The 27,727-nt window shown below is 36.4% G+C and overlaps 2 protein-coding genes and 1 long non-coding RNA gene across 3 annotated transcripts; 1 reads left to right on the forward strand and 2 right to left on the reverse strand.

The window, feature by feature from the left end:
* The first annotated feature begins 1,078 nt into the window (after positions 1 to 1,078).
* On the forward strand, positions 1,079 to 21,240 carry LOC129448200 (C-Jun-amino-terminal kinase-interacting protein 4). The gene is made up of 28 exons (XM_055210392.2): positions 1,079 to 1,233; positions 2,006 to 2,522; positions 2,881 to 3,075; positions 5,800 to 5,920; positions 6,043 to 6,113; positions 9,439 to 9,506; positions 9,611 to 9,683; positions 9,784 to 9,944; positions 10,610 to 10,863; positions 11,586 to 11,643; positions 11,961 to 12,113; positions 12,718 to 12,760; positions 12,878 to 13,005; positions 13,282 to 13,335; positions 13,406 to 13,546; positions 15,748 to 15,874; positions 16,121 to 16,204; positions 16,707 to 16,754; positions 16,893 to 17,034; positions 17,183 to 17,225; positions 17,366 to 17,446; positions 17,540 to 17,607; positions 17,682 to 17,830; positions 17,904 to 18,075; positions 18,183 to 18,296; positions 18,393 to 18,491; positions 18,621 to 18,713; positions 20,184 to 21,240. Exons 2-28 carry the CDS (start codon positions 2,424 to 2,426, stop codon positions 20,291 to 20,293), a joined length of 2,949 nt encoding a protein of 982 aa, XP_055066367.2. The 5' UTR covers positions 1,079 to 1,233; positions 2,006 to 2,423; the 3' UTR covers positions 20,294 to 21,240.
* A 62-nt stretch (positions 21,241 to 21,302) lies between these two features.
* On the reverse strand, positions 21,303 to 22,238 carry LOC129448201 (uncharacterized). The gene is made up of 2 exons (XR_012371454.1): positions 22,053 to 22,238; positions 21,303 to 21,819 (listed from the first exon to the last, which is right to left on the reverse strand). It is a non-coding gene; the product is annotated as an uncharacterized lncRNA (long non-coding RNA).
* Positions 22,239 to 24,265: 2,027 nt separating this feature from the next.
* LOC129448350 (tumor necrosis factor receptor superfamily member 14) lies at positions 24,266 to 27,645 on the reverse strand. The gene is made up of 5 exons (XM_055210683.2): positions 27,487 to 27,645; positions 26,046 to 26,131; positions 25,706 to 25,811; positions 25,370 to 25,504; positions 24,266 to 25,267 (listed from the first exon to the last, which is right to left on the reverse strand). Exons 1-5 carry the CDS (start codon positions 27,500 to 27,502, stop codon positions 25,122 to 25,124), a joined length of 489 nt encoding a protein of 162 aa, XP_055066658.2. The 5' UTR covers positions 27,503 to 27,645; the 3' UTR covers positions 24,266 to 25,121.
* Positions 27,646 to 27,727: the final 82 nt, after the last annotated feature.

Raw genomic sequence — 27,727 nt, forward strand, 5'->3', positions numbered from 1 at the left:
TGATATATTTTCTTTAAAACTCCGAATAAATATTATATATTCAATTCAGGTTGATTTGAATAGCACTTTTTACAGTTTACACTTTTGCAAAACAGCTTTACAGAAGACACAATGTAGTATATACATAAAGAGATATATTCATAATATGTATTGTGAATGTGTGTAATGTGTGTTTCATTTGCTTCAGTAATACAAACACACACAGACAGGCAAATGCAAACATGCACCACATGTTTGTTTGTCAAATTGGTGAGTCGAAAATATTTTGACTTCTCATTTGAAAACGCAACAACACAAATAATATTAAATACTGCTAAAACTGAAAAATATCTGTAAAACTCCATTGCAAAAATATATATTAGTAAAATTTTCATGGAATGCCATAATGTTTTTTAAAATGCTATGCACTGAGCATATTAAAATGTGTGCATATTAATTCAGCAGAATTTTTTTGCATATATCATGTAATAATAACATATTTAACCACAATTATAATGTTGCAATGCATACAACTATGGATTTGAATTCATTATTTTTAGAGCACACGTTTAAGCATCCCTTTACTTTTGGTGGTGTTTGTTAAACCAGAAAGTCATGATCATAATACTTTCAATACAATATGAGAGAGTGGGTTTCATAGTATAAATAGGTAAGGTTCAATATGAATGCAGTAGTTAAAAGATCTAACACTTTAATGTATATATTGTGAGTGAGTGCAAACATAAGATCTCTTGCGGGTTACTTCGCTCTGTTTCATATCCTGAAATCTGATATGGTGTCCATACATTGTTTGTAAAGTTTCGGAAAACCGAAACCTAAAAGCTGAAGGTAAACATTAATGTATAAAAAATAAACTTTCAAACGTTGATTATCTTAAACATCTCAGACGAACAATGAAATGCTAAATATTCAACCAGATCTGATTTACTGCCCGAAGTCACATGACGACTTGAGCTTTGTCATCACGTGTCAATGTTCAAGTTTCAGGAAAGTTTTATTTCTCGGAGACAGGAACCGCCCATATCTCGCAAGCTCTGCATACTGATTGGTCCACACGCAGCGTTGTTCTCTGTGATAGGTGCAAGTTCGACGTCACTCGAGCTGCTCGCCTTCTAACCACGCCTTCTTGTTGAACCTAGGTAGAGTAACTGATATTGTTTCTAAAGCGAAGGACTGTAACATTATCTGCACGAATTCAAAGACATGGTGCTCGAGCCACAGTAATGTGCGAAGGTGAGTTAATAAATATACGTTGAATAATCATTTGGTGGTGAAAAATAACACACGTAATGTCCAAGTGTCACGCAGACGAAACAGACGTTCAAGGTGTTTTCCGACGTCACGCGAGGACTTGATAGTGTGTTGTTGTAGTGTCCTTTAATGCAATAATGTTTCTTTGAGTTTAAGAAAAGCTTGGAAAAGTTGTGTTGTTTGACAGTTCTTGTTTCAGATAACTTGGCGTTAATACTGGCCATTAACTAAGTGACTTATTAACCGTAATTCCAAGCTCTGCATTGCACGTTTTAATTGTGAACATTCACCCTAATGTAAATATTTTGAGCTAAAGTTTAAATGCATGTATGTGAGTGTGTATTTTATGTACTGCAAGTACTGATCAGAAGTTAATTAGCATAATTATCTTTACATATAATTTATGATTTATTAAATACAAAATAAGTACATTTCCATGTCTCTTAAAATGAATCTTTAATAATATTAATTATTATTCATTAATACATTTTGGATACTTTAGTCCAGTTAATGAATGGCAATGACAACCGGTCAAGGTTTCAACATTCCATAATATCCATAGAGGAGAATAAACATGCATTTTACCCCCAAACTTCCATTTATAAATATATTTTGTTAAATATTTTATAATTAAACTATTCTGGTGGCTCTTAAGATAGCTTATATCTAAAATAAAAAGTTTGGGAACCCCTGATTTAGATGAGCTATAGCATTTCACACTGTTTGACTTGTCACCCTTTTCTTTTTCGCCCAGACTGGACACCCCACTCCCCCCAGGCATTAACCAGGCCTGCATTACCGCCTACTAACCTCCTGTCTGATGACTGTTATACAGTTTAGTTTTTAGCTATGAATCAAAAAACGAGAAGTATGGAAGAGGAAGAAGTATCTATAAATAGTGTAAATCTTAAGAGAATAGTTGTGCTTCGCAGGTAGCTATTTATAATAGCAATATCAGAATGTATTATTAGACGAACACAGATCCACTAACTAACACACTTACCAAAGTATTTTCACTTTTGATTCAGTGCACACTGAAACCATTTTGAGGTAGTGAAAACTTTGATAAGAGAGGAAAAAGTCGAGTTTTAGGTAAAGTAGCCGAAAGTTCAGGAAGCTAGGCTGGCGGGGTTCATACAAATAATAGTGATATAAACTGGAGCTGTATAAAGATGGATTACAGTGAAAGTACTCTTTGTGGAGTTGGAGAACTGGAGCTGGATCCAGATATTGTGAGCGAGGAGGCGGGGAAACTGTACTCGGAACTACAGGTAACCAATCAAGAGTGTCCACCTTTATTTAACAACCAATCAAAACATTTTGTCAACCTTAAGATATGATTTATTAATTTGTCGGCACTCACACTAAGTACTGTGCCGACATGGTTAAATTCTTAGTACAGATGTTTTGCTGACTTTCATAGGGGAAGTGAACCATAGTATTTTTTCCCTTTACAAGCACAAGTCATAAGCACTGCTCTTCCTGTGCAGCTGTCACCTTAGATAAGAGCCTTGTGATGTGGAAGATCACACAGTAGTCAAATACAGCCTGTTTGTGTGCATTGAATTAATGGAATAGAGTGATCAATGTTTTTTGGGTACTGAAAACTGAGTGTCTTTTAATTTGTAGTCTGTGGTGGAGACCCATGGTGCAGGTGTGGTGGAGTCCCTGCTGCCCATTCTGGTGTGGGTACTGGAGGGGCTGGCGAGCTCCAGGGCTCATCTGAGAGAGAAAGAAGAGGAGGTGGTGAAGGAGAAAGAAGAGAGGGAGGAACTGCTGGAGAGATATCAGAGTGAGAAAGCGCTGAGGAAGGAGAGCCAGGAGGTGAGAGGGAATTCTTGTAAATTTAGGTTTTGCATTGTGTAACTTTTAGAAGGATCTCTTGACTGAAATGCAATATAATATACATAACTATATTATCAGTGATGTACAAAGAACTTACATAATGAACTTAATTTTTTTTAATACCATAGAATGAGCTGTTATTATTTACATACACCGCGGGTCCCCTTACATAAAAGTCGCTGCTTGTTTCTACAGTTGCCCTTAAAGGAATAGTCCATTTTCTTAAAAGAAAAATCCAGATAATTTACTCACCACCATGTCATCCAAAATGTTGATTTCTTTCTTTGTTCAGTCGAGAAGAAATTATGTTTTTTGAGGAAAACATTGCAGGATTTTTCTTATTTTAATGGACTTTAATAGACACCAACAATTAACACTTAATTCAACACTTAACAGTTTTTTTCAACGGAGTTTCAAAGGACCACAAACAATCCCAAACGAGGCATAAGGGTCTCATCCAGCAAAACGACTGTCATTTTTGACAAGAAAAATAACAAATATCCACTTTTAAAGCACAACTTCCCGTTTAGATCCGGTCGTCATGCGCTAGCGTGACCCGACGCAATACATCATCACGTCAAGAGGTCACAGAGGACGAACGCGAAACTCCGCCCCAGTGTTTACAAGTGTGTTGAAAGAGGACCGTTCCTACGTTGTTGTATGTCAACTGATACTAATTAATGTCTTTGTGTCAGTTTATTGTTTACAATGGTCCGCAAATGTGCGTTTTATATATGTAACACGTGACCTCCCTATGTCACTACGCATTTACGTTAGGTCGCGCTGGACCGGACCTAAACGAAAAGTTGTGCTTTAAAAGTGTGTCAAAAATGACAATTGTTTCGCTAGATAAGACCCTTATGCCTCGTTTGGGATTGTTTATAGTCCTTTGAAACTGTTAAGTGTTGAGTTAAGTATTAATTTTTGGTGTCTATTAAAGTCCATTAAAATTAGAAAAATCCTGCAATGTTTTCCTCAAAAAACATAATTTTATCTCGACTGAACAAAGAAAGACATCAACATTTTGGATGACATTGTGGTGAGTAAATTATCAGGATTTTACTTTTAAGAAAATTGAATATTCCTATAATGGATGAACTGTTCTATAAGGGGCATTTTGTCACTAGATTGTCTCAGACTATGATGTGCTTTTCATGTGGTGGCTACTGTCATAGATATGTATAATAAAGGCTAGATGTCTTGAGCGTGCTGCTGGCCAATGGAGGTTGACGTCCACACCTGGTGGCCATCTTACCTCAGACAGCTCGCTTTCTCGTAGCATTGAGTTTTAATGATGCATGCACTTTTAAATGACCATAACTTGCACAATTTTCTACCGAATTAACGGTTTGGTTTGTTATAAACGTCAAGGTGTACCTATGGCACTGCATACTTTGGAATAATTTTCATGATTCATGTTAAAGCGTCCAGAAATATAGCCACGTTAATAACGTTTGTAAGAAACCAAACCATTTGAAAATCTGTACAGCAAGTTATGGTCATTTAAAGGTGCAGTGTGTAAATTTTAGCAGCATCTAGTGGTGAGGTTTCGAATTGCAACCAATGGCTCAGTCCACTGCTCACCCCTCGCTTTTGAAACGCATAGAGAAGCTACGTTAGCCGCCACCGGAAAAACATGTCATCGTCAGAGACAGCTTGAAAAAGTTTGTCCGTTAAGGGCTTCTGTAGAAACATGGCTTCACAAAATGGCGACTTCCATGTAAAGGGACCCTCTGTGCATGTAGATAAAACATCTCATTCTAAGGTAATAAAAACGTAACGGTTCATTATGAAAAGGTCTTTATACACCCCTGATAATATAGTTCTGTATATGAAGAGTTTTGTTGCAAAACAAGATTAATCCATTTTTTTACATTTTTGTCAAAACATGTTTATTATTATGTTATCATGTTATTATTTTGTTTTATGGTGCTACTTAGCTGTATTTTTTAAGTTATGAAGGTTTAAATCAAAACAAACCAACTGCAGTTGCATTGAAATTAATTGGAATGCACAACCAAAAAACGAGATTTCTGAACAATGAAAAAAAGGGTGGTTATCTCGTTTTGCAACGAAACTCTTCAATTATTTTGCATTTCTGTCAAGAGATCTTTCTAAAAATTACACACTGCACCTTTAAAAGAACATGAACCATTAAAACACAATGCTGCGAGTACGCAACCTCAGTAAGGATGTCGGTTAGTAGACACGGCCCTTACTGCTGATTGGCTACAAGTGTGTTTTGGTAATCGGCCCGACTCCCTTTTCCAAAGCGTTTTTCAAACATTGTGCACTCCGCCTTTAAATGTTACAAATATGTCTTTTCTCAGCATAATATGTAGAGAATATTTATAAGTTTATTTGGAAGGCAAGGGTAATGTTTAGATAAAACACAAATTTTTCTGCAGAAATTGGGACACAGTGTGTAAAAACTAAGCTGAAGTCATTATTCTTTGATCCTATTTAATGTAAAGAACATTCTGTGAAAAACATCCTTGATATCTTTAATATTGCCTGAGTAAGACCATGCCAATGATTGAAATCAATGTGAACTCTGATGCTCCTAATATCGTACACGTACAGTAATTACATTTAGACTTTAGCCTGGATTTCACAGACAGGGTGACAATTACACTATTTATAAGATTTATAAACTTACAAAAAACATTTTTAATTGTTGCCTTTTTTCTATTATCCCAACAGCGCTATTTGGAACTGGACGACCACTGTGAGCAAGAGAGGAGGGCAATGCGTGCAAGAGAAAAGGAGAGAGAAAAGCGAGAGAGAGATCTGGAGAAAAAAGCCAGAGAACAAGCTGACCAATGTGAGTCTGTGCACTCTCCGTGTTAAAGACTGTTAATACAGATTGACACAATTAATAAATCTTAATGCTCTATAGACTTTGATGTGTTCAATGATATGTGTTTGTGTTCTGGTTTATTTTAGTGCTGGCTCTGGATGAGCAGAAAGCAAATCTTACCCGAGAAATAAATTCACTGAAAAACGCACATAACAAGGTAAAAACTGTCCTTGACTTGGGTGTGTTGCATACTCTATGGCCGGTTTGGCATACAAAGTTTAAGTAATAGTTCAACTCACAATAAAAATGATCTCATTTTACACCATTTAATCTTAAAAAAATCTTTAAAATCCTTGCTCTTTTCAGCATTGGAATGGCATTAGATAGTGCCCCATTTTAAAAACTCCATCAAAAACTAATCCATACAGTTATTAAGTGTTTGCTGAGTCGAAGGGTTGGGTTTTTCTAAGGAAACATCTATATTTTAAACTTTAAAAACTGCCACTGTACACGTGTTCATGAAAGAGTTGACCCAATGTTACAAAAACCCATTGGGTTGGCTTTGAAAATGGGGAACTATCCAATCCCAAAGCTCCAAAGGATATTATTTAATATAACTTTGACTGTGTTTGGCTGAAAGAAGAAAGTCATATACACCTAGGCAGGGGCGGAGTGGGACCAAAAATTTCGTATACCACCGGCCCTCCGTGGTAAACATTTTTTTTTCGTAGCCTATTTGTAGTAAAACTAGGGTAGGCTAATGCAAATCGTAATCAATTTGCCCCCCCAAAAAAACTTTTTCATAATAATAATAAAATCATTAAATCATGGCTAATTTTCCTAAATTAGTAAATATACAAAATGATACCTGGTTGAAAGACAGAGATGCGCACCTCAATCAGCTATTACATAACATATTACGAGACCAGAGATGAATGTGCTCATAAACGGAGTAATATGGAATAATTTGTGCATCTTTGAATAACTGTAAGAATATTTCCTTTAAATATAATTTTTGTCATATAAAGTTTTGAGAGATAATAATGTTTTTCCACGGTTTTTGCTTATTTATTTTAACGTGTTTGGCGCATTACCTCAGAGTTTATTTCAGTAATATTGCTTTTTTCCCGCTAATAATAATACAATTTACATGCCAATCCTGCTTTCTTGTCTTTTTATTCATTTCATTATGCTGTAATGTTAATTTATATGTGGATATGAGACGTTCATTGCCGTTATATAATCTCGTCTAATATTAAAATCATATCTGGAATAATGTGTACATCTTTGAATAACTGTAAGAATACAGTTCATTTGAAAATAATTTTTGTCAAAGTTTTGAGAAATAATAATGTTGTGAGGATATTTATATATTCAAGTTGAATACTCTCGTCTATTACAGTTTTTTTCGATTGCTAAACGACAGTGGGCACAACTGGAGTCACATGTGCAAAACTCTAACTACAGTCTGCACAGCAGCAGTTCATGTGGACCAAACTCTAGTTCGTTTTTCATTGCTTGAACACAGTTTTCAAAACTCTACACACTTCTCCCATGACTTTAACCACAACCTGCAAAACACTGTGGATTTACAGCACTTTGTTCAAATGCTAACACACTGCTGTCAAAACTGTGCACACATTCAAAACACAATTGATTTCAGTCTTGTGCCTTTCAAACACTGCTAACTGCAATTTCATATAAATATAAATTCCAATTTCATATATATAAAATATTACCTTTCATGTACTTTTAGTTTCACCCTTTTTTCTCATTACTGTAATTCTGTAAAGTACTTCAGACTACTGAAGCAAACTACTAATTTTCATTTACCTTAAAGAATTATGATGTTCTAAAAAAAATAATAAATCATGTGATCAATCAATCAATAAATCGTTCTTTGAAGAAAACATTACTTTGTATGAAGTCACTGAAATTGTTCAAACTGTAAAGATGAAAAGTTTGTGTTTTGTGTATTTGTGTTTGATGTTAGTGTTTTTCCTTTCAGTGTGTTGTGAGTGACAGTGTGTGTTATCTCAGTGAGGGTTGTGTTTAGTGTTTGGCTGCACTGAGCTGTTTTGAGTCATGTGTTAAGAGTTGTGTTCAGGTGACTTTTGGTAGTGCAGACTGTAGTTAGAGTTTTGCACATGTAGCTCCAGTTGTGCTCACTGTCGTTTAGCAATCGAAAAAAACTGTAATATGGAAATCTAATAGTAGGAAATATAAAATGTGATACTGCAAAGTTACCCTTCTAAATTTTATTTATGATATATAGCCATATGGAGATAAACCTTTGAAAATGTGCTGATTTTATCCATTCAAGTACTGACCACCAGGCTAGAGATTTTAAACATCCTTAATCCACACTTTCTATCAAATAGTCTCCGCTTGATGGATCAATCCGACCGCATATATGTACTGCAATAAACAGGCATTCGGCGACACGGCTTTTCACATCAAAGGCCGACAGGCTATGCAATTTGGAGAGGGGCCGTTCAATAATCCCCCTATATTTTTTTTAAAATCCTAAACATGGTTGGACCTGCCGGACAGGTTGAGCACTTTTATATAACCTACTGTGTTGAGCAACGAGGCTGCACAGTTTGACCAGAGGGAAGCGGCCACACATCAGGCCGCCAAACGGGGTTAACCTGCAATCAGACCGGCCCTCGCAGCCTCAAAACACTACCGGCCCACCGGGAAATGTCCCGACTCTCCCGATGGCCACTCCGCTACTGCACCTAGGATGACTTGAGGCTGACTATGGGCTAATTTTCATTTTGGGGTGAACTATTTTTTACATTTTAGTCCCAGACTAAAATGCATGCTTGAGCTGAGAAAACAACTTGCCCTGACTTAAGATGCAAACCAGTAATGTTTCTTTCAAAGTCACATTTATAAAAGCTACCTAAATGTCATAATTTAACTCAGGCCTATTCCTGGCTTAATCCAACGGTGCGTTCACACCAGACGCGAATGAAGCATTAAGCGAGAACGATTTAAATGTTAAGTCAATGCAAAGACACGATCCTGTGGCACGAATTGAGTGTTTCTGGCATTGGATGGGCGTAACGCGCGAGTTGAAAAATCTGAACTTTGTCAGGTATTTGCGCCAAAAATATGGTAAAATTATTGATTTACCAATAAAGAACAAAACATATATATTACATACATGCATTGCACACATATCAGTAGCCAATCCATTTAAACTTTTAATTTATCTAAAAAGTAAACATAACGTGATGAAAACGTTATAAGAAAGATTACACTAAAGGAAAACATAGGGGAAACAGACTTCGACAGAACACTGGATCCATAACAATCACAGTTTAACGCTTAAACACGTCACACCGCTATTGCAGAGCTGGCACTTTCTGCCACCAGTTCGGCTCCGCCCACAAAAAACATCATCTCTGTTTGCAAACACGCAAAAGGTCTTTAGCGTGCTTCATTCACGTCTGGTGTGACCGCACAGTAAGCCTTGTCTGTGAAACCTGTCCCATATGTTTGTATATTAAAATCGATCTTTTTCCTACGCACAGTTAGTACTGTCCCATCGAGATTTGCTTGAAAAGAAAAAAGAATGGGAGAGCGAAGCCATCTTGTTCAGGTAAGACAAACTTCCTTTCGTTGTTTGAAAAAAAAATTTGATCAACAATCTGAAATTCAACACTTGTAGTTTGAGAAGATCACAGTGCTGTAATGTGTTTGCAGGAATCATGTACACAACAGACACACGGATGCTGTTTCTATTCCATTTCAGACAGAAACCTCCATTACTGATGAGGTGAATTTAATTCAATACCAGACAATACTCCTCAAACATCTGTCAATATTTTGGATAAAACATCTTTAACATCTTCCAATCAATCTCTTCTTTATCCCAGGATGGTTCAAAAGATGTATCAGACGTATCAGAAATGACGGTTACCAATGACAGCAAAGTTACTAAAGTTGAGGCTAACCATGACGCAGATCAGTCATTCATCAGTGACATCATAAGCTCCACCCCTGAGCTGGCCCATTTAAAGGGATTTGTTGAAACAAGGTATGGTTATTTAAAAATAACTATTATGTCTAGATAATAGTGAGTGTATCTGTTCAGGACAGTCAGTGCACTCTTTGTACTTATGCATTACTCAGTGAACTAGTGTATAAAACAACCTATGTATGTCTATTTGCTGGGTAACTGATCAGTTTATAGTCCCTTAACCCATTTAGCATTGCCATAGTTGACATAAAAAAATAAATCAAGTCAAGTGCTGTTGAACACAATGAAGATATTTTGATAAAAGAAAGGTAGGCACATAGCTGACGTTACCCATCGTATTCGTTTATCCTAATATTAGTCAATGGGTACCACCAGCTGTGTAGTTACCATCTTTTAGCAAAATATCTTCTTTTGTGCTCAACAGAATAATAAAAGTCATACAGGTTTTAAATAACATGTGGGTGAGTAAATGATGATTTTTGGTGAACTAATATACAATGAATTACACCCTGCTGCCACTTTTGATATCAAGAGATTGTTCTTTGTTCAGATAAAAAAAAGTTGTACTAAAAAACTTTTTGAGCATAATTGCAGAAGCCCATATTGATTCTCTTATTGACCCCATTTTCTTACTTATATGGACATTTTATGTTCTGGTATGCCTGTATTGAATCTGTTTCATACAAACTTTATTTAACTTGTTAATATGTTTCTCTCTCCAGCTCTCCTATTTGTTCCAAGACCGTAAGCTCTGAATCAAGCTCAAGTTTGTTTGAGGAGATTAATAATGTCCAGGTGGAGGAGAAAGAGGTAAATGAAGACCTAAAGGTGAAAGACGAAGAAAAAACAGAGGATGTGGATGACGACACGGAAAGCTTAGACTGGGACTTGAGGAATACCGACTCTGTGTTTTCCGAGTTATCCGAACTCAGCCGGGAATATGTGGAAAGCGTGGATCAGGGGGCCAGTGTCAGAGGTAAGCCCCTAAACTATGCTGCATGTGTTTGTCGATCTATCAGTGGCGGCTGGTGACTGCTCTTCCGAGGGGCGCAAAATCAAAATAAGTGTTCGGAGTGTCGTGTGCGCTGCTCGTGTTTTCAAAATATGTGTCATGTCAATGATGTGCATCACGTGTTTTGTCAAAACAAGTGCGTGCTGCACAGCGTCAAAACCATTTATGATAAAAGAGATGCTCAGGTTCACAAAATAAACGCAAGACACTCCCTTAACAGTAAACTTTGATTATGCATGAGATTATGCGAGTATCTGGCAAACGCGAGCGTCTCTTTTATCACAAACCCTTTAGACGCATCTGCAGCAGGCACTTATTTTGTCAAGACACGTGATGCACATAGGATCACTCGACGCACCAAACACATATTTTGATAAAAGGAACCACACACATGATGGGCTACATACGAACTTGTGACGAACTTCACATCGAAAAAGAAGTCACCGGCCGCCACTGCGATCTAAGTGTGTGAAAGATTAAAAGGGAAATGTAATACTGTAAACTTACCAAACCGCAAACTCAAAGTTCAGCTCTTATCATGGGTCAGCTCTGGTGGAAACTCCCTTTACTGCGATTAGCATATAAAATGCTTGATTGTGATTGAGCAGTCAATGCTTTTTTATGTATGTGGTGCAACAATTGTGTTGCCTTTGTCTGTTTTAAAGCTCGCTTTCTTTTGTTTGCAGATAGCACAGACCAGTTTGAGCAGATTCTTTCTCAATATGAGGAACTGAAACGCACCCAGTAAGATCTGAGATCGTATGCTTAAGATCTGCAACAGCTCATGATCCACTTATGATCATTACAAGCTTTTCTTTGATATAAACAGTACATTAATATTGCCATTATTGATCTATGTAATGAAAACTTTTATTGAACTATACAGTTTGATAAGGTTTATTGGTAAATAGACTGCTCTCCAGAAGGAGCAATTTATAGAAAATAATCTACTACAAAATAAATAAATAAATAAATAAGATGTGCAGCAGCTCTGAAAAAGACTAAGAAAAATAATGTGTATCATGCAGTTGATGTAATTTTCTCTTTGCAATTGTTTTCAGTGAAATGGTTGATGCTGCTCGTAAGGCCCTTATATCCCGTGTTGAAGAGCTGACCAATGAGAGATCTGCCCTGAGTATGGAACTTGCTTCCTGTGAAGAAACCATCACCCGACTGGAAGGAAAAAACAAAGAGATGGAGGAGGAAACCAAACGGTAACACTAAATGACTGATTCTTGTGTTATGCCCCCAGACTCGTGTATGCAAAATCTGCAAAACCAAAAGTTTCCACTTGTAGTGATTCAAAGTTAAAATATCTAAATGCATATTAATTTTATAACAAATGCATACCTTTTTCTCAACCAATGCTAATATAAATTAGTTTATGGCTGTGTCCGAAATCTCTAAAATGCTTTCTTCGGTGGCATGTGGGCATCAAGGCATGTCCAAATCCAATGTTTGGTTTTCTTCCTGTCAGTTAATTGTTTTGTCCCACAATTGTGTGTGTATGTGTGCGGGGAATGTGATTGGTCGAGCCTGGTTGAGTTCGAAAACATAAAATGGCGTTTAATTAAGCAGCTAAAGCACAAATTTAGTGTAAATAAAGATTTTTTTTACTTTTTACCCTTTTTATTGCATTTCTAGCAAGACATTAGTATTGTAGTTTTCAAATATGGGATTAGTTATCACAAAGGCGCTCACTGTTTATATTTCAAACAGATTTTTGTTACGCTGCCTATGAAAGCTGTCCAAATGCGTTTTATTGGCATATATTTTGCAATAATGAGATTAACAGCCTCCTTAATTTAAATTTTTTAGGCTACGAAAAGAACTGGAGACAGTCCAGTCTGAGGACCCTGATGTAAGTCTTTTTCTCATCGTATGTATGATTTCAGAAAAGTTTATCGCTTTAATACCCTCCCCATCTCTTTACTCTGTCCTGGGGTCATTTGATCTTGATTTCTTCTGTTTCCTGTAGGCATCTCTGCCCAGCTCGCTCCGTCGCTTTTCTCGTTCTGAAATGGCTCGAGTCGTGATGGAGAAGAATCAGTACAAAGAGCGTCTCTTCGAATTACAGGAAGCTGTACGGCGCTCTCAGGCCCTGAGGTCTGTTAAACTACATTTACCAGAATGCGTTTGTTTGTCTCTGTGCTTACCTGTTATTCAGAACTGTGCATTGAAAAATAATAAAAAGTGACACGTTGACTTGAGTGGATCAGGTAGGCGGGTCCTAATTTGCATATTAATAGTAATAATAAAATTCCTTAGATTTACTTTAAAGGAGGGATCCAGGCTGTGTCTAACTTTTTGTGGCCATATAGCAAAGTGAATAAAATCACTTGACCAAGTGCAGTTTAAATATCTGTGTATTTTGTCCCTAAGAGTTAATAAAGAAGAGCACATCCCTGTTGAAGGAAAGGGGAGTGTCTGGAGCAGGTAAGCTTTTGTAACCTGAATCTCTAACAATCACTTTATCCATGCTTTCTAAACCCTTTTGTTCTTGCAGATTTAATCGTTTTCTGGGTTTGACAAAGGGACCGATTGCTCCAGTTACAGCTTTAACATTAACTGCCACCTCCACAGCACCTTCTGTACAAACACCAGTGGGCTCTCCACAGCTACGCTCCATTAGACCGACCCAAACTGAGTGAGTCATCTAGCATAGGGATCATATGTCTGTTAGCTTAAGTATTGCATTTTTAGGTTATATTGGTATGATACACTATGATATATTGGTAGATGTCACTACCAATATATCATAGTCAACAGTAACAGATGGCTGGTAGATACACAAGTATCTACACTGTCATTGTGTGGTATAGTATTAAAGGGACATTCCACTTTTTTTTTTTTAATATTCTCATTTTCCAGCTTCCCTAGAGGTACCACTTTTAGCATAGCTTAGCACAATCCATTGAATCTGATTTAGACCATTAGCATAGCGCTAAAAATAACCGTTTCGATATGTTTCCTATTTAAAACTTGACTCTTCTGTAGTAACATTTTGTGATAAGACCGACAAAAAAATGTAAAGTTGTGATTTTCTGGGCAGGTATGGCTGGGAACTATATACTCTCGTTCTGGCGTGATAATCAGGGACTTTTCTGCTGTGGAATGGCTGCAGGGGGTGCAGTGATGTTGTGCAGTGCCATTGAAAGTTACTAAGGGGACAATTTTCGGCTGCTGCGTAGCATCGTTGCCCCTCCTTCAGCCGTGTTGCAGCTGCGGAGTCCTTGATTGTTGCGCCGGAGTGGGATTGTGGTTCCTAGCCATATCTGCCTAGAGACAGTCTTCACTATCAGATGCGCTTGTAATGCTAACCAGCCATCCAAATGCCGCCATATCCATAATAAATAAATAAACCCACATGATCATCGTTTTCATGATCGATCACCGATGCTACGTTCGAGTAAATCGAGTACTCGTGCCCCCACAACCCAACACAATGCTCTACCAGTTAAACTACAGTACAGGAACACAACTACATACTTTACAATACAGTTTACAATAACTTTGAAAGCGCCTTTATTCAACACCCAGTCCCATAGCTACATGTTTTATAGTATTTTGTAGCAAGTTGCACTTAGGTATTCATGTTTATTAACTCTTTTACTGCCATTGACAACTTATTTCATCAATTTAGAGAGAATGCCTCCCTGCCAAAAATATTATACAGTAGGTGGTGCTGTTACCCATTTTATAAAACAAAGAGTATTTATGGCTTTTGGATTCGTTGATGGTTCAGTGTATGTTTGGATCATCGTTCTGAATCTGATCTTTAACAAAAACATTTTGCAAGAGTGAAATTGTCTCAGCTTTTTGTTCAAAGTGCTGTATTTTTTAGGGACCTATCCATATTTGAGAGATGTTAAAGAAGAATAAAGATAGCATGTTTTTATTTTGTTTAAAAGCAGGGTCTGTTCTTTCATTTAATATTCTGCCCTACAAAGGCAAAAGACCTTAACTCGCTAGAGTGTAGAACTGAGAAAAATAACCTTTTAGTGACATTAGTTGTTAGTTATTTTCTTCTTGATTTTTATTTTTTTTGAAAAAACAACAAAATTGACTCAATATACTTATCCACATGATAAAGGAGGTCTTGAATTTCCCAAAAATATCAGTAACTAATTTTCAACCAAAAACGAAGTTACTGCCTTTTGCCTTTTGTAGGGCAGTATTGAATGTTTACATATTTAACTTATTTCCCGCTAGCCTATTTTTAAAAAGTTGCAAACCAGCATTTTTTGTGATTTTCACAAAAGTTTCACAAAATGGCTTCCAGGAAAATTTTCTTCTATAATTATATAAACATACAGATATATCAAATAAAAAAGAACAAACCTGCTTTCAAACAAACAAAACGGGGAAACAAAAGAAAGTTTCATCCTATCTTCAGTTGTTCTCTTTTATAACCTCTTAAATTTGGGTAGTTTTCTTCGAAAATACAGAACTTTGAGCAAAAAGCTGAAATAATTAAATTTTTGTAGAGGAATTTGGTTGGAGATCAGATTCAGAATGATTATCAAAACATACATGGAGTTTAAAATTTGTAAAATTAGTTTTTGCTTTTAGTTATTTATAAATTGGGTAATTTCTAACGGATAATATTGGAATTACAGATTACTGTAAAAACTCATCAGGAAAGCGTCATTGGCAGGGAAATGTTTTCTCTTAATTGATGGTCATTGATAGTCAATGGCGCTGAAAGAGTTAAAATAAGATTTTCTGGGAGGCATTAACATTTTGTGAAAATCATAATAAGCAATGCTTATTTTCAAAATCTTTTTTTGAAAAAATGCTGGCGGGGAAAGAGTTAAAATAATCCTCTCCCCATCTCTTTTCTCTCAGGAGCTCTCCGTCTCCCAGATCACGTAAGCGAGAGCTGTACAGAGAGATTCGCTCTCACGTGTGGGAAACTCTAGGTAAAAAGCAACTTCACGGCTGGAGCATGCCACTCGCTGTTTCAAACATAAAGGTAAACATCTCGCTCCCCTCTCTTCTAAGTATCTATAGAAACAAGAGCAGTGTGGTTACCCTGGGAGCAATTACACTGAGCTCACCTCAATGTGTGTATCGGAAACCTAGATTTGTCTCCTGGTACTTTCACGTAATAAACAACGGGTGTGTGTGTGTGTGTGTGTGTGTGTGTGTGTGTGTGTGTGTGTGTGTGTGTGTGTGTGTGTGTGTGTGTGTGTGTGTGTGTGTGTGTGTGTGTGAGCAGGACTGTGACCCTCCACCTGAGCCCAAAGATGTGCCTGTCCTCATCCACCTGAGACTGCTGGATCAGAGAGACGCTACAGCGAAAGTGGGTCTATGAACATTCACCATCAGTCACCTCTTTCTATTTTCATTTTATGTGTGGTCTTGTAACACAACTCAAAATTCTCAAGAACTCTTCTTTATTGTGTGTTCATAATGCTTGCAAAAAGAATTAAATGGCAAATGACTCCTAGTTTGTTTAATGAAACGCACACAAACATGGTCCGAATCATCCAATGAGTCATTCACTGAAACTGTCAGAGCGGTAGCAGTATTAAAAACATGTTGAACCACAACTGACCCTCATCTCTGAGTCCATGTCTGACTCAAATATCACTGTTTTGTTTTACTTAATTGTGTGTGTTCTGTCCTTTGTGAATCACATTATGAAGTGAGCTTCGTCATGCTTGGGTCTGACTGGTTGTTTATATAAGGGGAAAAGTCAAGCGTTCATCTGATATGTGTCTTAAGGCCAGTTGCAAACAGAAGTCCAGGATTTAGAAATCTCTCAACAAAATCCCGATTGATGAATGATTCATCTCTTACAGCTTACATGTGCCGTCGCAGTCCCGCCAGACATATCAGGAGAACAGACGGTATGTGTATCAGTTTTTACATACAAGCATGTGCTACTATCACAGAGCAATACCCATAATTTCATATCATTCAACTACCATACCAATGTCGTATCGTTTCTTGTTGTAAACATGTCACACCCCACCTCCCATCCTCAGTGCTCTGTGTGGGCCATCACTGGACCTGCTTCCAGAAGTGATGTCACAGTGATTGACCCGGCTCGCTCCAATACCATTCTGGATCAGTTTAGTCTCCCACCCACCTCCCCTGCCTTATGCATCTGTGCTGTGCCCTCTATTGGTCAGTCTGTAGCATTGCAGAAATTGATAGTAGATTGATGCATTATTTTTCTTTTCATGGCATGTCATTTACATCCAAGTCATGATACTTACATGCGAGTTACTGGGTTGTTTGGGGTGTTGTCAATTTGTCCTTGCTGTTTTGTCAGGTGACACTGCGGGAACTGTGTGGATTGGTACGCAGGATGGAGGGTGAGGGTATACTTGATCATATTCAAGTATAGGGTTAGGGTTTGTTGTGGTATTATTATAACTGCAAACCTCTAACCCCTAGGAAAAAACTCATTATTGCTAATAATGTAATGCTAATGAATGTGTGGTTTCTCTTGTAGAGTGCTGATCCATTCAGCGTCCAACTCACGACGAATCTGTTTGCAGTCTGTGTGTCTTTCTGAGGGGGTGCACTCTTTGACGTAAGCCGCCTTTTATCCTTCATGTCTCTATTAAAGTAATAGTTCACTTTAAGTAGATAAAAGAGATAAAGAGTGAATGCCATGTCTATACAGGTACTCTCAGGGTGAGGTGGTTGCTGGATTGGCCAATGGGACTCTGGCATTTTTCCCTCACAACTCAGGTTTGATTGTGGTTTTACCTGTTAGATGTTTTGGCTATAAATCCCATGCGTCATATTTAATCACATGTTTGTAGGTATCTGGAATCTCCAGACACAGGAAGTGCTCTCGCTCGGTACACAGCCATTGCAACCCATTCGCTGTTGCCTCGCTAAGGATGGATGCATTTGGGTGGGATACTGGAATAAAGTTTACATGATCAATGTGAAAAATCGGAAAATAGAGGTTAGTGTCCGATGTATATCATCATGTGCTTTACAGACACGCCGGTGTAATATTTCGATTGTGTTCATTTTAGAAATCGTTCTCAGTTTCGGAGCGAAGCGAGCAGCAGGTGCGTTTCCTGTGCGCAGCAGGAAGTGGAGTTTGGGCTTCGTGTCGGCTGGATGCCATACTTAGGCTTTTCGATTGGATGACTGGTCGGCCATTACAGGAAGTAGATTTATCGTTCATGGTGACTAAAGCTTTAGGTAGGATGGTCTGTTGGGCTTATATATCACGGTTGTGATTATAAAACAGTATAATGGAAAGTAATTGATTATAGATATTGGTTCATTTTATTTGTTTTTTTTCTCAGGGTCTTCGTTCCTGTCTCTCTCTCCTCTTCAGATCACAGCCTTATCTGTGGTCAGTGGGCGACTGTGGGTGGGCACAGGAAGTGGTGCCATTTTCTCAGTCCCTCTTTCACTGAGTGAGTGTGTTTGTTTGTTTAAAAAGTAAAATCTGTATATGGAATTTTTTCGATTTGTACCATACATTTTTGAATATGTATGTTTCGTTTCGGCAGGTTCAGAGTCTTGCTCTATACCGTACTGCTCTCTGGCTTCAGCTCAGTTATGTTTTCATGGCCACCGTCAAGCAGTTAAATTCATTATTTCGGCTCCAGGTTTGTGACGTCATTTACTTTATTATAACAAATATAACATCAGTAATTTTTACACTGTGTACTTTAAATGTAAATAAAATTTACCATAACCCTGTTTCGCTTTTCTCCCTGGCTCTTATGTTGATGCAGGCTGCCGCATTTCCTCCAGTTCAACAGGTGGCGATGTTACTACCTCTCAGCTCATTCTCAGTGGCGGGGAAGGATACATCAACTTCCGAATTGGTGAGACTTTTTTCGGTTTTGGGTAGAGGGGATACAGCTACGGCCTAGATTGCGTGTAATGTTGGATTTAGGGTTATTTTGGGGGGTAGGATTAGGATGACATTTCTAAAGCCTGGAAAACACTGCAGGATTTTTGCCCTACTATAAGATCATTATCTTATCATACTGTGCGACATGGATCGTTTGAACTCGGGTACGACAGGCATGTAGACTAGGGTGACCAAACGTGTCATTCTTCCGAGACGCGTCCTGGCCAGGATTTCGGGTGCGTCTTCCGGAAGTCGTATTTGTCGACCGCATACGTCATAGAGGATTATTATTATTATTACAGAAAAGCAACCATTACCTTTTAAGGTAAGAATGAAACTACGATTGTATGTCTTATGTTTTTAACTGAATGGCATATGCGGTCAACAAATACGACTTCCGAAAGACGCACCGAAATCCTATGTATACTGTACGATGATGACACGGAAGCTTCGGCGGCGCAACGTCACCAGCATGCACTCGTGGTAAACGAATACCAGCGCACAGGTCGTAGCAGCAAACACACTGTACGGTGATCATGACGAATTTCTGACGCTGTCAGAAAACTATTGTAGGCTATCTTGGGACACAAGACCGGGAAAACGGCCGTCTTTGAACCTCTCTCACTGTATGACATCCGATGAAGAGCCACGATCACAGAAATCGCTACGATTGTTCCACGATGGCAATCTTTCGTCTGGGATGAAGTGTATCCCGGGCTTACGATCCGGCAAGATTTTACAAGATTTTGCCGTAGCTATATCCCTTTTAGCTACAGCCACTTCTTTTTTTCCGGTTGTGCCTAGATAGTAACATAGTTACTAGTAGTAGTAGTTATATCTACTATGTGACATTGAATGTGCTTTAACAGACCGAATACAGATTACTGGTCCTCTTCCCTTTCACAATTACTTTTTTTAATACTATAACGTTAATTAACTCTTTCCCCGCCATTGACAAGTTAACTCGTCAATTAAAGGAAAACACTTCCCTGCCAATGACGAGTTTTTCTGGCAATCCGTAATTCCACTATTATCCACCAGGTGGTGCTCTTAACCAACTTATAAAACCCGGAAGTATCCCCTTAGGTCAAAAAGTTCAAACTCTGTGTATGTTTTGATCATCGTTCTGAATCTGATCTCTATTAAAAGTCTTTCACAAAAACACTTTATCTTAGATTTTTGCTCAAAATGTTGTATTTTTGAAAAAAACTACCCATATTTGAGAGGTGACAAAAGAAAAAGCAGAGGTTTTATTCTTTCATTTGATATATTGTATGTTTATATATTTAAAGAAGATCATTTTCTGGAAGTCATTAAACTTTTGTAAAAATCAAAAAAATGCTGCCGCTGGCTGTCAATTTTTTTTTTAAAAGCTGGTGGGGAAAGAGTTAATAGGTGAGATAAGAAAGTAGATTATGATTTAATGTTGTTTCGTCTTCAGGAGATGATGGTAGTGATGGTGTCAGCGAATGTGTCCCACAGAGATCTGAACGAAGTCACATCATTATTTGGCAGAGCCCCACCCCCTCTGTCCCAAGCCCCGCCCTCTGAAAGCCCTTCGGCACTCAAACTCTCTCTTGAACTTTGGCAGGATATGAATGAGAACACTACATGCAATGTATTACTTTTCAGATGTCAAATGGGTGCTTATGAATGAAAATCATGGACACATGACAAAGAATTTATATCGGCAGGTTTTAGGTGGACCTACAGCATCGAGCACTTTTTACTTGTTTTGCAGTGAACTTTCAGTGTGAAAGATTTTTAAGTCTCTTGGACCTAACTGTGTTTTCAGATCTTGCTGTGGTCTGGCCAGTGTTTTATTTTTGTTTGTTGTATTTTGTTGCACAGTCACCCTAAATACTGGAACAAACATGGAGGCCGTAGTGGTGCAGCAGAGCTTGGGTCAATCATGTATTATTGCTCGATTTGTTTTTCATTTTTCAGTTTAGGGGTATATGGACAAAAAAGCAGCACAACAGGCAGTATTTTCACTACAAACATCCGATTTCAAAATCTCTTGTGGTTTCTGTTGGTTGTATTGCAGTCTGTTGACTGCATCATGACAAGAATCTGACCAAGACAGACACTACATACATCATGATGTGATGGCCTGAAAACTGTTGTGCATGTGCTTATAAACAGATCTAAAGACTGATCACTCCTGTTTTATTATTTTCTTGGTTATGGATGGATTTTATTTTGCATTTTATTATTATTGTTTGTTTTTTTCTAAGTTATTTTTTGAGTTCAGCGGGTTTGGCACTGTCATTGTGCAGTATTTTTGTTAGTGATGGTTAATGCGTGAGAGGACGTGACAGCATCCTTATTAACTGGACAATCCAAAGTGTTTTTGTAAGTGTTATTGTAATATAAATATAGAATGTGTAACTTTATAAATATATTTCTAGTTTCTCTATGAAAATTTATTTTGCGGAGTTTTGCTCAAGTGTTTCAGTATTGTAAAAATAAAGCACCAAAGTGGCATTTTAAATTCATCAGTGCATTTGAGAAAATTCTTGGGTTTTACCAAAAGAAAAATACAGAAATACAGCATAAATAATAAAGCATGTTCACTTCTTTTAATTTAACAAAATGCAAAAAACCTTTCCCTCAGCCCACAGTGTAAAACTCAGTCAGACTTTAGCCATCTAAATGATTCCCTCTCATCCAAGTTAAATTTTCATCCTTTCCCCAAGCCTTTTGTGTATCTTCTCTTGAATGACCAGAGAGGTCAGGGTGTCCTGTGGCTGCGGTGAGGTCTCCGGATGCGCCGGCTGAGGGTCCGAGCGAACCGCTCCACTGCATTGTGTTTGTGTGTCGGCTCCTCCTCAGATGTCAAACCCTCAATGTTCCCACTGTACCACATCAGCCAACCCCCCATAGACAGCAGCACCAGCAGAGCCCCAGAATACACCAACAGATCACCGATGTCACACCCACGGATCTCAAGTGGGACAAAGACTCCAACCAGGAGGATAGACACACCAAAAAGGTCCGTGAGGATGGCAAACGCCAGGACCACCTTACAGTAGGTCAGTCCGGCAGGATCAGTATCAGACATGGTGAATCTTTCCCTATGAAATGGGAACCATAGCAGAGGTGCAAAGACAAAAGATATAAACTAAAATAGGCATTGTTGAAACTTTTATAGTTTTTATAATTTTACTTTTATAGGTTTCTCTTGTACAGAACTATCTGTGTAGGTTTATTTTAGGTTTATTTGGGGGTGCCTGAAAAACGTTTGCACCTGCTTAAACCATCAATAATACTATATTAAAAGAAATCTTCAAAATATTTGTCACTTTACCTTCGTCTTTTAAATTGAATCAGTTTGCAAGATTTCACGAAACACTCGTTTTATGTTGATTACCTCGTTTGTTCAGGGTCCACCTGCACTCCACATTTCGCATTGACGTCACGCAGGTGAAGTCACGTGACCGTTTTTCTCCCTCCTCTCTCATCTCCCCTCTTTCGCTCGCTCTCTCGTTTTCAGAAGTTAATGCTATAATGCAATGCTATGAGGATATGAATAAATTATAATTTTTATACAAATTAAAAGTAGTTAGGCTTATTTTTATTTTAAATTTAAGAGTGTAAATTGTGGTATACTGTAGTAACATATTATAATAAATAGTAGAAGTCCTTAATAGTACAGTACATACAGTAATGTATAGTACTAAACTCAAATTTGGTAACTGAAGTAAATACTGAAGTATAACTTAATATTACTACAGTAAGATTCAAACACACTACAGCATCTTGTCATTTCAGTTACAGTTACAGTTTAGTATAGGAAATACTACAGTGTTCACGTGAGCTTACATAGATTATGATCTTTATTTCGCACGAAAAACGTTTTACTTTCCGATTAGGTCATTGTTTCCGGGCACACGTGTCAAAGCTGCAGTAAGCATTACTGAAAGTGACGCTGTTTGTGGTCTTTAAACAAAGTTGACAAAACTGAGGTCACTTGAGAGGCGCTTAGCTGTAAGACCCTTTCCCCTGAACACATTTCTAAGTTCAGTGTCAGCTTTTTGTTTGGTTTTAGACTTGTTACAGTAAATGAGTTAGACTTGTATCTTATCTTCCTGGAATGCGTGGGGTTTTTGTTAGTTTTAGAAAATGTTTAGCTCTTCTAAAGAACGTAGCATATGCCTACACTTTAAAACATAATAAATAAATTAAACTAAATAAATGCTAAAATTGTTAACACTAACATTTTTAATTGACACTAGTCAATTGTGTATGTCAAATAAACATTACTAAGTACATAAAATGTATTGGGTACATACTGTAAAATTAATAAGGCACTACCTTAATTTTAACCGAGTTTAACAGTAGTGTAAAAAAGTAATGTATTTTTATTAGAGCTGGGCATAGATTAATCTAGATTAATCTCATACAAAATAAAAGTAATTTTTTGCATAACATATGAGTTTGTGCTGTGTGTAATTATTATGTATATATAAATACACACACATTCATGTATTTAAGAATCATTTACATGTGTATATATATTTATTTATATTTTTATATATTCTAAATTATTTATAAATAAAAAACGATATTTAAATAAAACATTTCTTAAATTTATGTATACGTATGTGTGTGTGTATAAATATACATAATGTTTGCACACATCACAGACTCATATATTATGCAAAGGGTTTGTTTTATTTTGCATGAGATTAATCTAGATTAATCTATGCCCAGCCCTAATTTTTATTCATTACTATTTTATTCTATTTCTTTTTTTTAAAGATTTACATTCTATATTTTAAAGCATTATATTTTTACTCATAGTCAATTTTATTTAATACTTAATTACATTAAAATGAAATACTTTTTTTAATTTCAAGTTTTTTTAATTTACCTAAATATTAAATGGAAAATCTTGTATATCTGAAATGCAGTGGAGTACAAAAGTATTTTATGCTTAATGTAGTGAAGTAAAAGCTTATAAAGATAAAACATTGTAATAAAATACAAATTCTAGAAAAATGTACTTGAGATGAGTAAAAATACTACTGTGACCACTGTCCACTTCTGAATTTAAATTTAAAGTTTTACTAGGTAATTTATGTTCAAAATACAAATCGAAATCAAGCACAAGATAAAAATTTTTATTTGTGTGCACATAACGTACATTAGGATATTAAGAATTTATGATTCTCAATCAGTCAGTGAATATACTTGACTCTCGACACACAAAAGCAGTAGGCTTACTGCATTTTTTACTTGCATTTCTTTGACCAAGCATAAATAATCGAAATATAATATTCAGTTATTGATATCACTCACAGCATTTTTACTGATAGTTTTAAGATTATTACTTTTTTGAGTTTATGGTTTTTGAGGGGTTTCTTGTTTTGTTTGTGTTTTTTTTTGGGGGGGGGGGTTATAGATTTTAAGTAAAGACTTTTAATATATAGGTCCCAAATGTCTTTAACAAACAAACTTACATAGGAACAACTGAAATTTTGCAGGCAAATGAGCATATAAAATCCTGAATAACACATATGGTAGTATCAATAACTGTTTAATGTAAAAAAGTACAAAAACACAACTTAAATGTAAATATAATGAGGTATGAGGTAGGCCTTGTAATATAAGGTATGACATATTAAATAATACAATACATCAGATTTATCCCATTCGTATGTTGTTTCTATGGCAACAGAACCCAAGCATTACATAAGGATACAAAACATTGGACTGCCATGATCCTGACACAAAACAAGAAAAATCATAGACTAGAAAGGCAGGATCATGACAGTCTCCTGAAATCAATGTTACTGCTCTTCCCAGACAGCAGGTGCTTGATATGATTCATATAAAGCAGTAATATTATCACAAGCCACTTGAATTGCTTGGAGGAGAGTATTTCGAAAAACTTCCATGAAGAAGGATAAGTCTCATTAGAGACACAAGTTTACAATGGCATTGTCAAAAAGTATTAAACATGCTTAAAATACTGTATTGTACAAAAATAAACAACAATCTGAATAATAAAAAATATCAATCTCAATGATAAAATAAGTAATACAAACCAATAAGACAAGAACTTTGCAAGAGTGTTGTTGTTACAAAATTATGTCGGGTAAAAAATGTGTTTTCTTAAATTATACTGATAAACTAATATAGTTTAACATTAACCAAATTAGAAAATGTAAATGAAAAATCCTAAAAAATAAAATAAATATATTTTGTTTAGAAAATAACACATGCATGTACAAGCATGTTACATTGTATTGTAAACAGTATTTTACCAGTATTATATTAAACCAGTATTTTACACATAATACATTATAACACATCTCTAATGAAACTTTGTATCTTCTCTTCACTTCTCTTCAGGATGAATTGCTTCATTGTGCTACTTGTACTCTTTGGATAAACCTCTGCTCTTTTTAGGGACACAATCCCATGTTACGATATCAAGTTTTCTCAGGATGTATCCAGGCTCACATCCACAAACTGTGTTACTTGTTGATGTACATGATGAAATCTCCTTTGCCCGAGCTGTCAAAGAGATTTAAAGAAAGAGGGAAAAGGTAAAGTTACTCAATAATATAAAGATATTTGGTTTATTTTTAAAGCTATGAAAGGTAAAAAGTGTAGTACGTCTGCTAGGCTTGACGCATTTCTGGCATCTGAAGCAGTTTGAGAAATAGTTCATCTTGTCTTGGTAGGTCCCTTCCATGCATATTTTACATGTAGATTTCACTCCACTAGAGCATTTCTTTATTAACCTATACCCTAAAGACAGAAAAAATACATTATTGTAGTTTTCAACTCTGAGAATTTTGTTTCACAACAAATTCTCCTGATTTAATTATTTTTATCTGAGAAAATGATTTATCAAATAACTCAATATAATTTTATAATCCTACTGTAATGTGATACAGAACAGATTTTACATTTCACAATTTTTTTTTTAGTAAATGGCCTGTACTATACCTGGATTACATTTGTCACAACAGAATCCATCTCCACTCCAGTATTCATTTTGAGAGCAATCCCCTTTGTTATTAACACTGCGCTGTCCCGCTGCAACTTCAATGATCTGTGGGAAAGGTTAAACAATTATAAGATACCAATAAAATTGAATTAATAACTTGGTATTTCATAGCATTGTCATTAAGAGTCTAACTTAACCTTTGACTTTTCTCTCATTGATAACAGAATCATTACAAAACTCATGAAGACATTTGTGAAACCTGTTGACTAATGTTAAAAAAACTGTTGACTATTCAGTTGACTTTTCACACAATTCAGTGCATGGGCATACATGACTCACCAACAGTAAGAAAAAGTATGTCAGAGGTCTCCTGAAATGGTTTTCTTGTCTGTGTGCCATGACGGTTATATGTGCAGTCAATACTTCTGAAAAAGAGAATTGCAGAGTATTTAGCAAATGGGTAATTTGTTTTTTTATTAAGTTTTTTTTATATAGCATATATCATGGATAACTAATATTCTGAAAAAAAGGTCTGCACATATAATAGGCCTAATGATATGTGAAGAGTTTGGTTCCAAAATGCAATAAATGCCATTTTTGAAAAAAATGAGTTACTGCCAAAATCAGTATTTTATCAGGTCAGTATTTAAAAGTAAATTCTTAATTTTACGCAAAGTCTAATATTTGCTGTGTTATTCTGTCATCTTTTCTTCCTTTTTTCCCCATAACGCGATAAACGCCATTACTCCTTTTCTACAGAATGCAATAAATCCGCTCCACAAATTACAGAGCACATTTCCACGCAATTTAAACAAACAATGGCGGCACGTTGAATACATGGAATCCTTGTTTTCCTCATCTTCTACTTCGTGATCAACAAACAAACAAAAACAAAATAATACTTTAATGGCATTGATAAACCTGTGATGGTTTTCTGTGACGGGAAAGAAATGTAAGCCATCAACATCTAATCATTTACGTGAGAGGCACTCGGGTGCTTGTTCTCCAGACAGCATCAAGTTGCTCTCATGCTAACACATTAACTCCAGAGGATCTTATGAAAAACTTTCCATAATTTTACTCAAAGTCAACAAAAATCGAGCAGGACCAAAACATTTTACAGCTGATCGCTGTGAAAAATGTTAAGGGATGACGTCAAGTATAATCGCAGCAATGACAGTGTTATTAATATGACAAAGTGTTTTGATTAATGCCATCAATGTTTATTTTTTTATCATTGTATACCACTAGTCATAAATGAATATAAAATGGCAAAGATGAATCCACATTTATACATTGATTGAATAGACTTATAGCATTTTGTGGAAAAAAAATCATTCGTTTTTATAATAAATCTTTGAAAATGAAGTTATGGATTTGAATTTATGTCGTCATTATAACCTAAAGATGTTATGTGAAAGTTTGTAACAGAAAATAGTGGTTTTCATCTCGTCGTCACTTATAGAAAACACGTTTTTACCGAAATTTGTCAATATTGATTTATTGCGTTTTGGAACCAAACTCTTCATGATATGAAAAGTTAGGGTTAGGTAACTGTGATGAGAAAAAAAGTTTAGACCAAACAGATATTTAAAAACATTTATGTTCCTATACAAAATGAGTAGCAGTCAACACATAAAATAGGCATATATTAATATAACCCACATCTTAATTTCTTAAAATCTTTTTGTATGTAAGTATGACAATATAACATTTGGTTTTGTATTACCGGTATTATGCGTTTATGGTTCAATTCATAGATGATAAAGAATGGCTTTACCTCTGTTCACGAGCATCTAATGATAAGTAGAGTTGATTTCAAGCTCCTATGGCACGCTCCATCTAGCAATGATTAAGGTGAAACCTACAAGGCTGGGAATTTATAACAAGGGCGACACGAACACTTACACGTTCTTATACGATGTTTCGCAATAATCTGAGTCATCGATTGAGGAAATGAACGGGGAAACCCTTACAAAGAGAAAAGCGGCACATACGACGCATTCTGAAAAACCAAGGCT

Source organism: Misgurnus anguillicaudatus, chromosome 10, assembly GCF_027580225.2.
Source record: "Misgurnus anguillicaudatus chromosome 10, ASM2758022v2, whole genome shotgun sequence".
NCBI classification, from domain to species: domain Eukaryota; kingdom Metazoa; phylum Chordata; class Actinopteri; order Cypriniformes; family Cobitidae; genus Misgurnus; species Misgurnus anguillicaudatus.

Bases quoted from the DNA above. Each gene is read 5' to 3' on its own strand.
- LOC129448200 (XM_055210392.2), top strand. From the start codon at position 2,424: ATGGATTACAGTGAAAGTACTCTTTGTGGAGTTGGAGAACTGGAGCTG. The intron at 13,336-13,405 runs GTAAGCTTTTGT...TTGTTCTTGCAG, and splicing joins AAGGGGAGTGTCTGGAGCAG to ATTTAATCGTTTTCTGGGTT. The intron at 16,205-16,706 runs GTGGGTCTATGA...CATCTCTTACAG, and splicing joins AGAGAGACGCTACAGCGAAA to CTTACATGTGCCGTCGCAGT.
- LOC129448350 (XM_055210683.2), bottom strand. The intron at 25,812-26,045 runs GTGAGTCATGTA...CCTTTCCCACAG, and splicing joins CATACTTTTTCTTACTGTTG to ATCATTGAAGTTGCAGCGGG. The intron at 25,505-25,705 runs GTATAGTACAGG...TTCTGTCTTTAG, and splicing joins TTGTGACAAATGTAATCCAG to GGTATAGGTTAATAAAGAAA.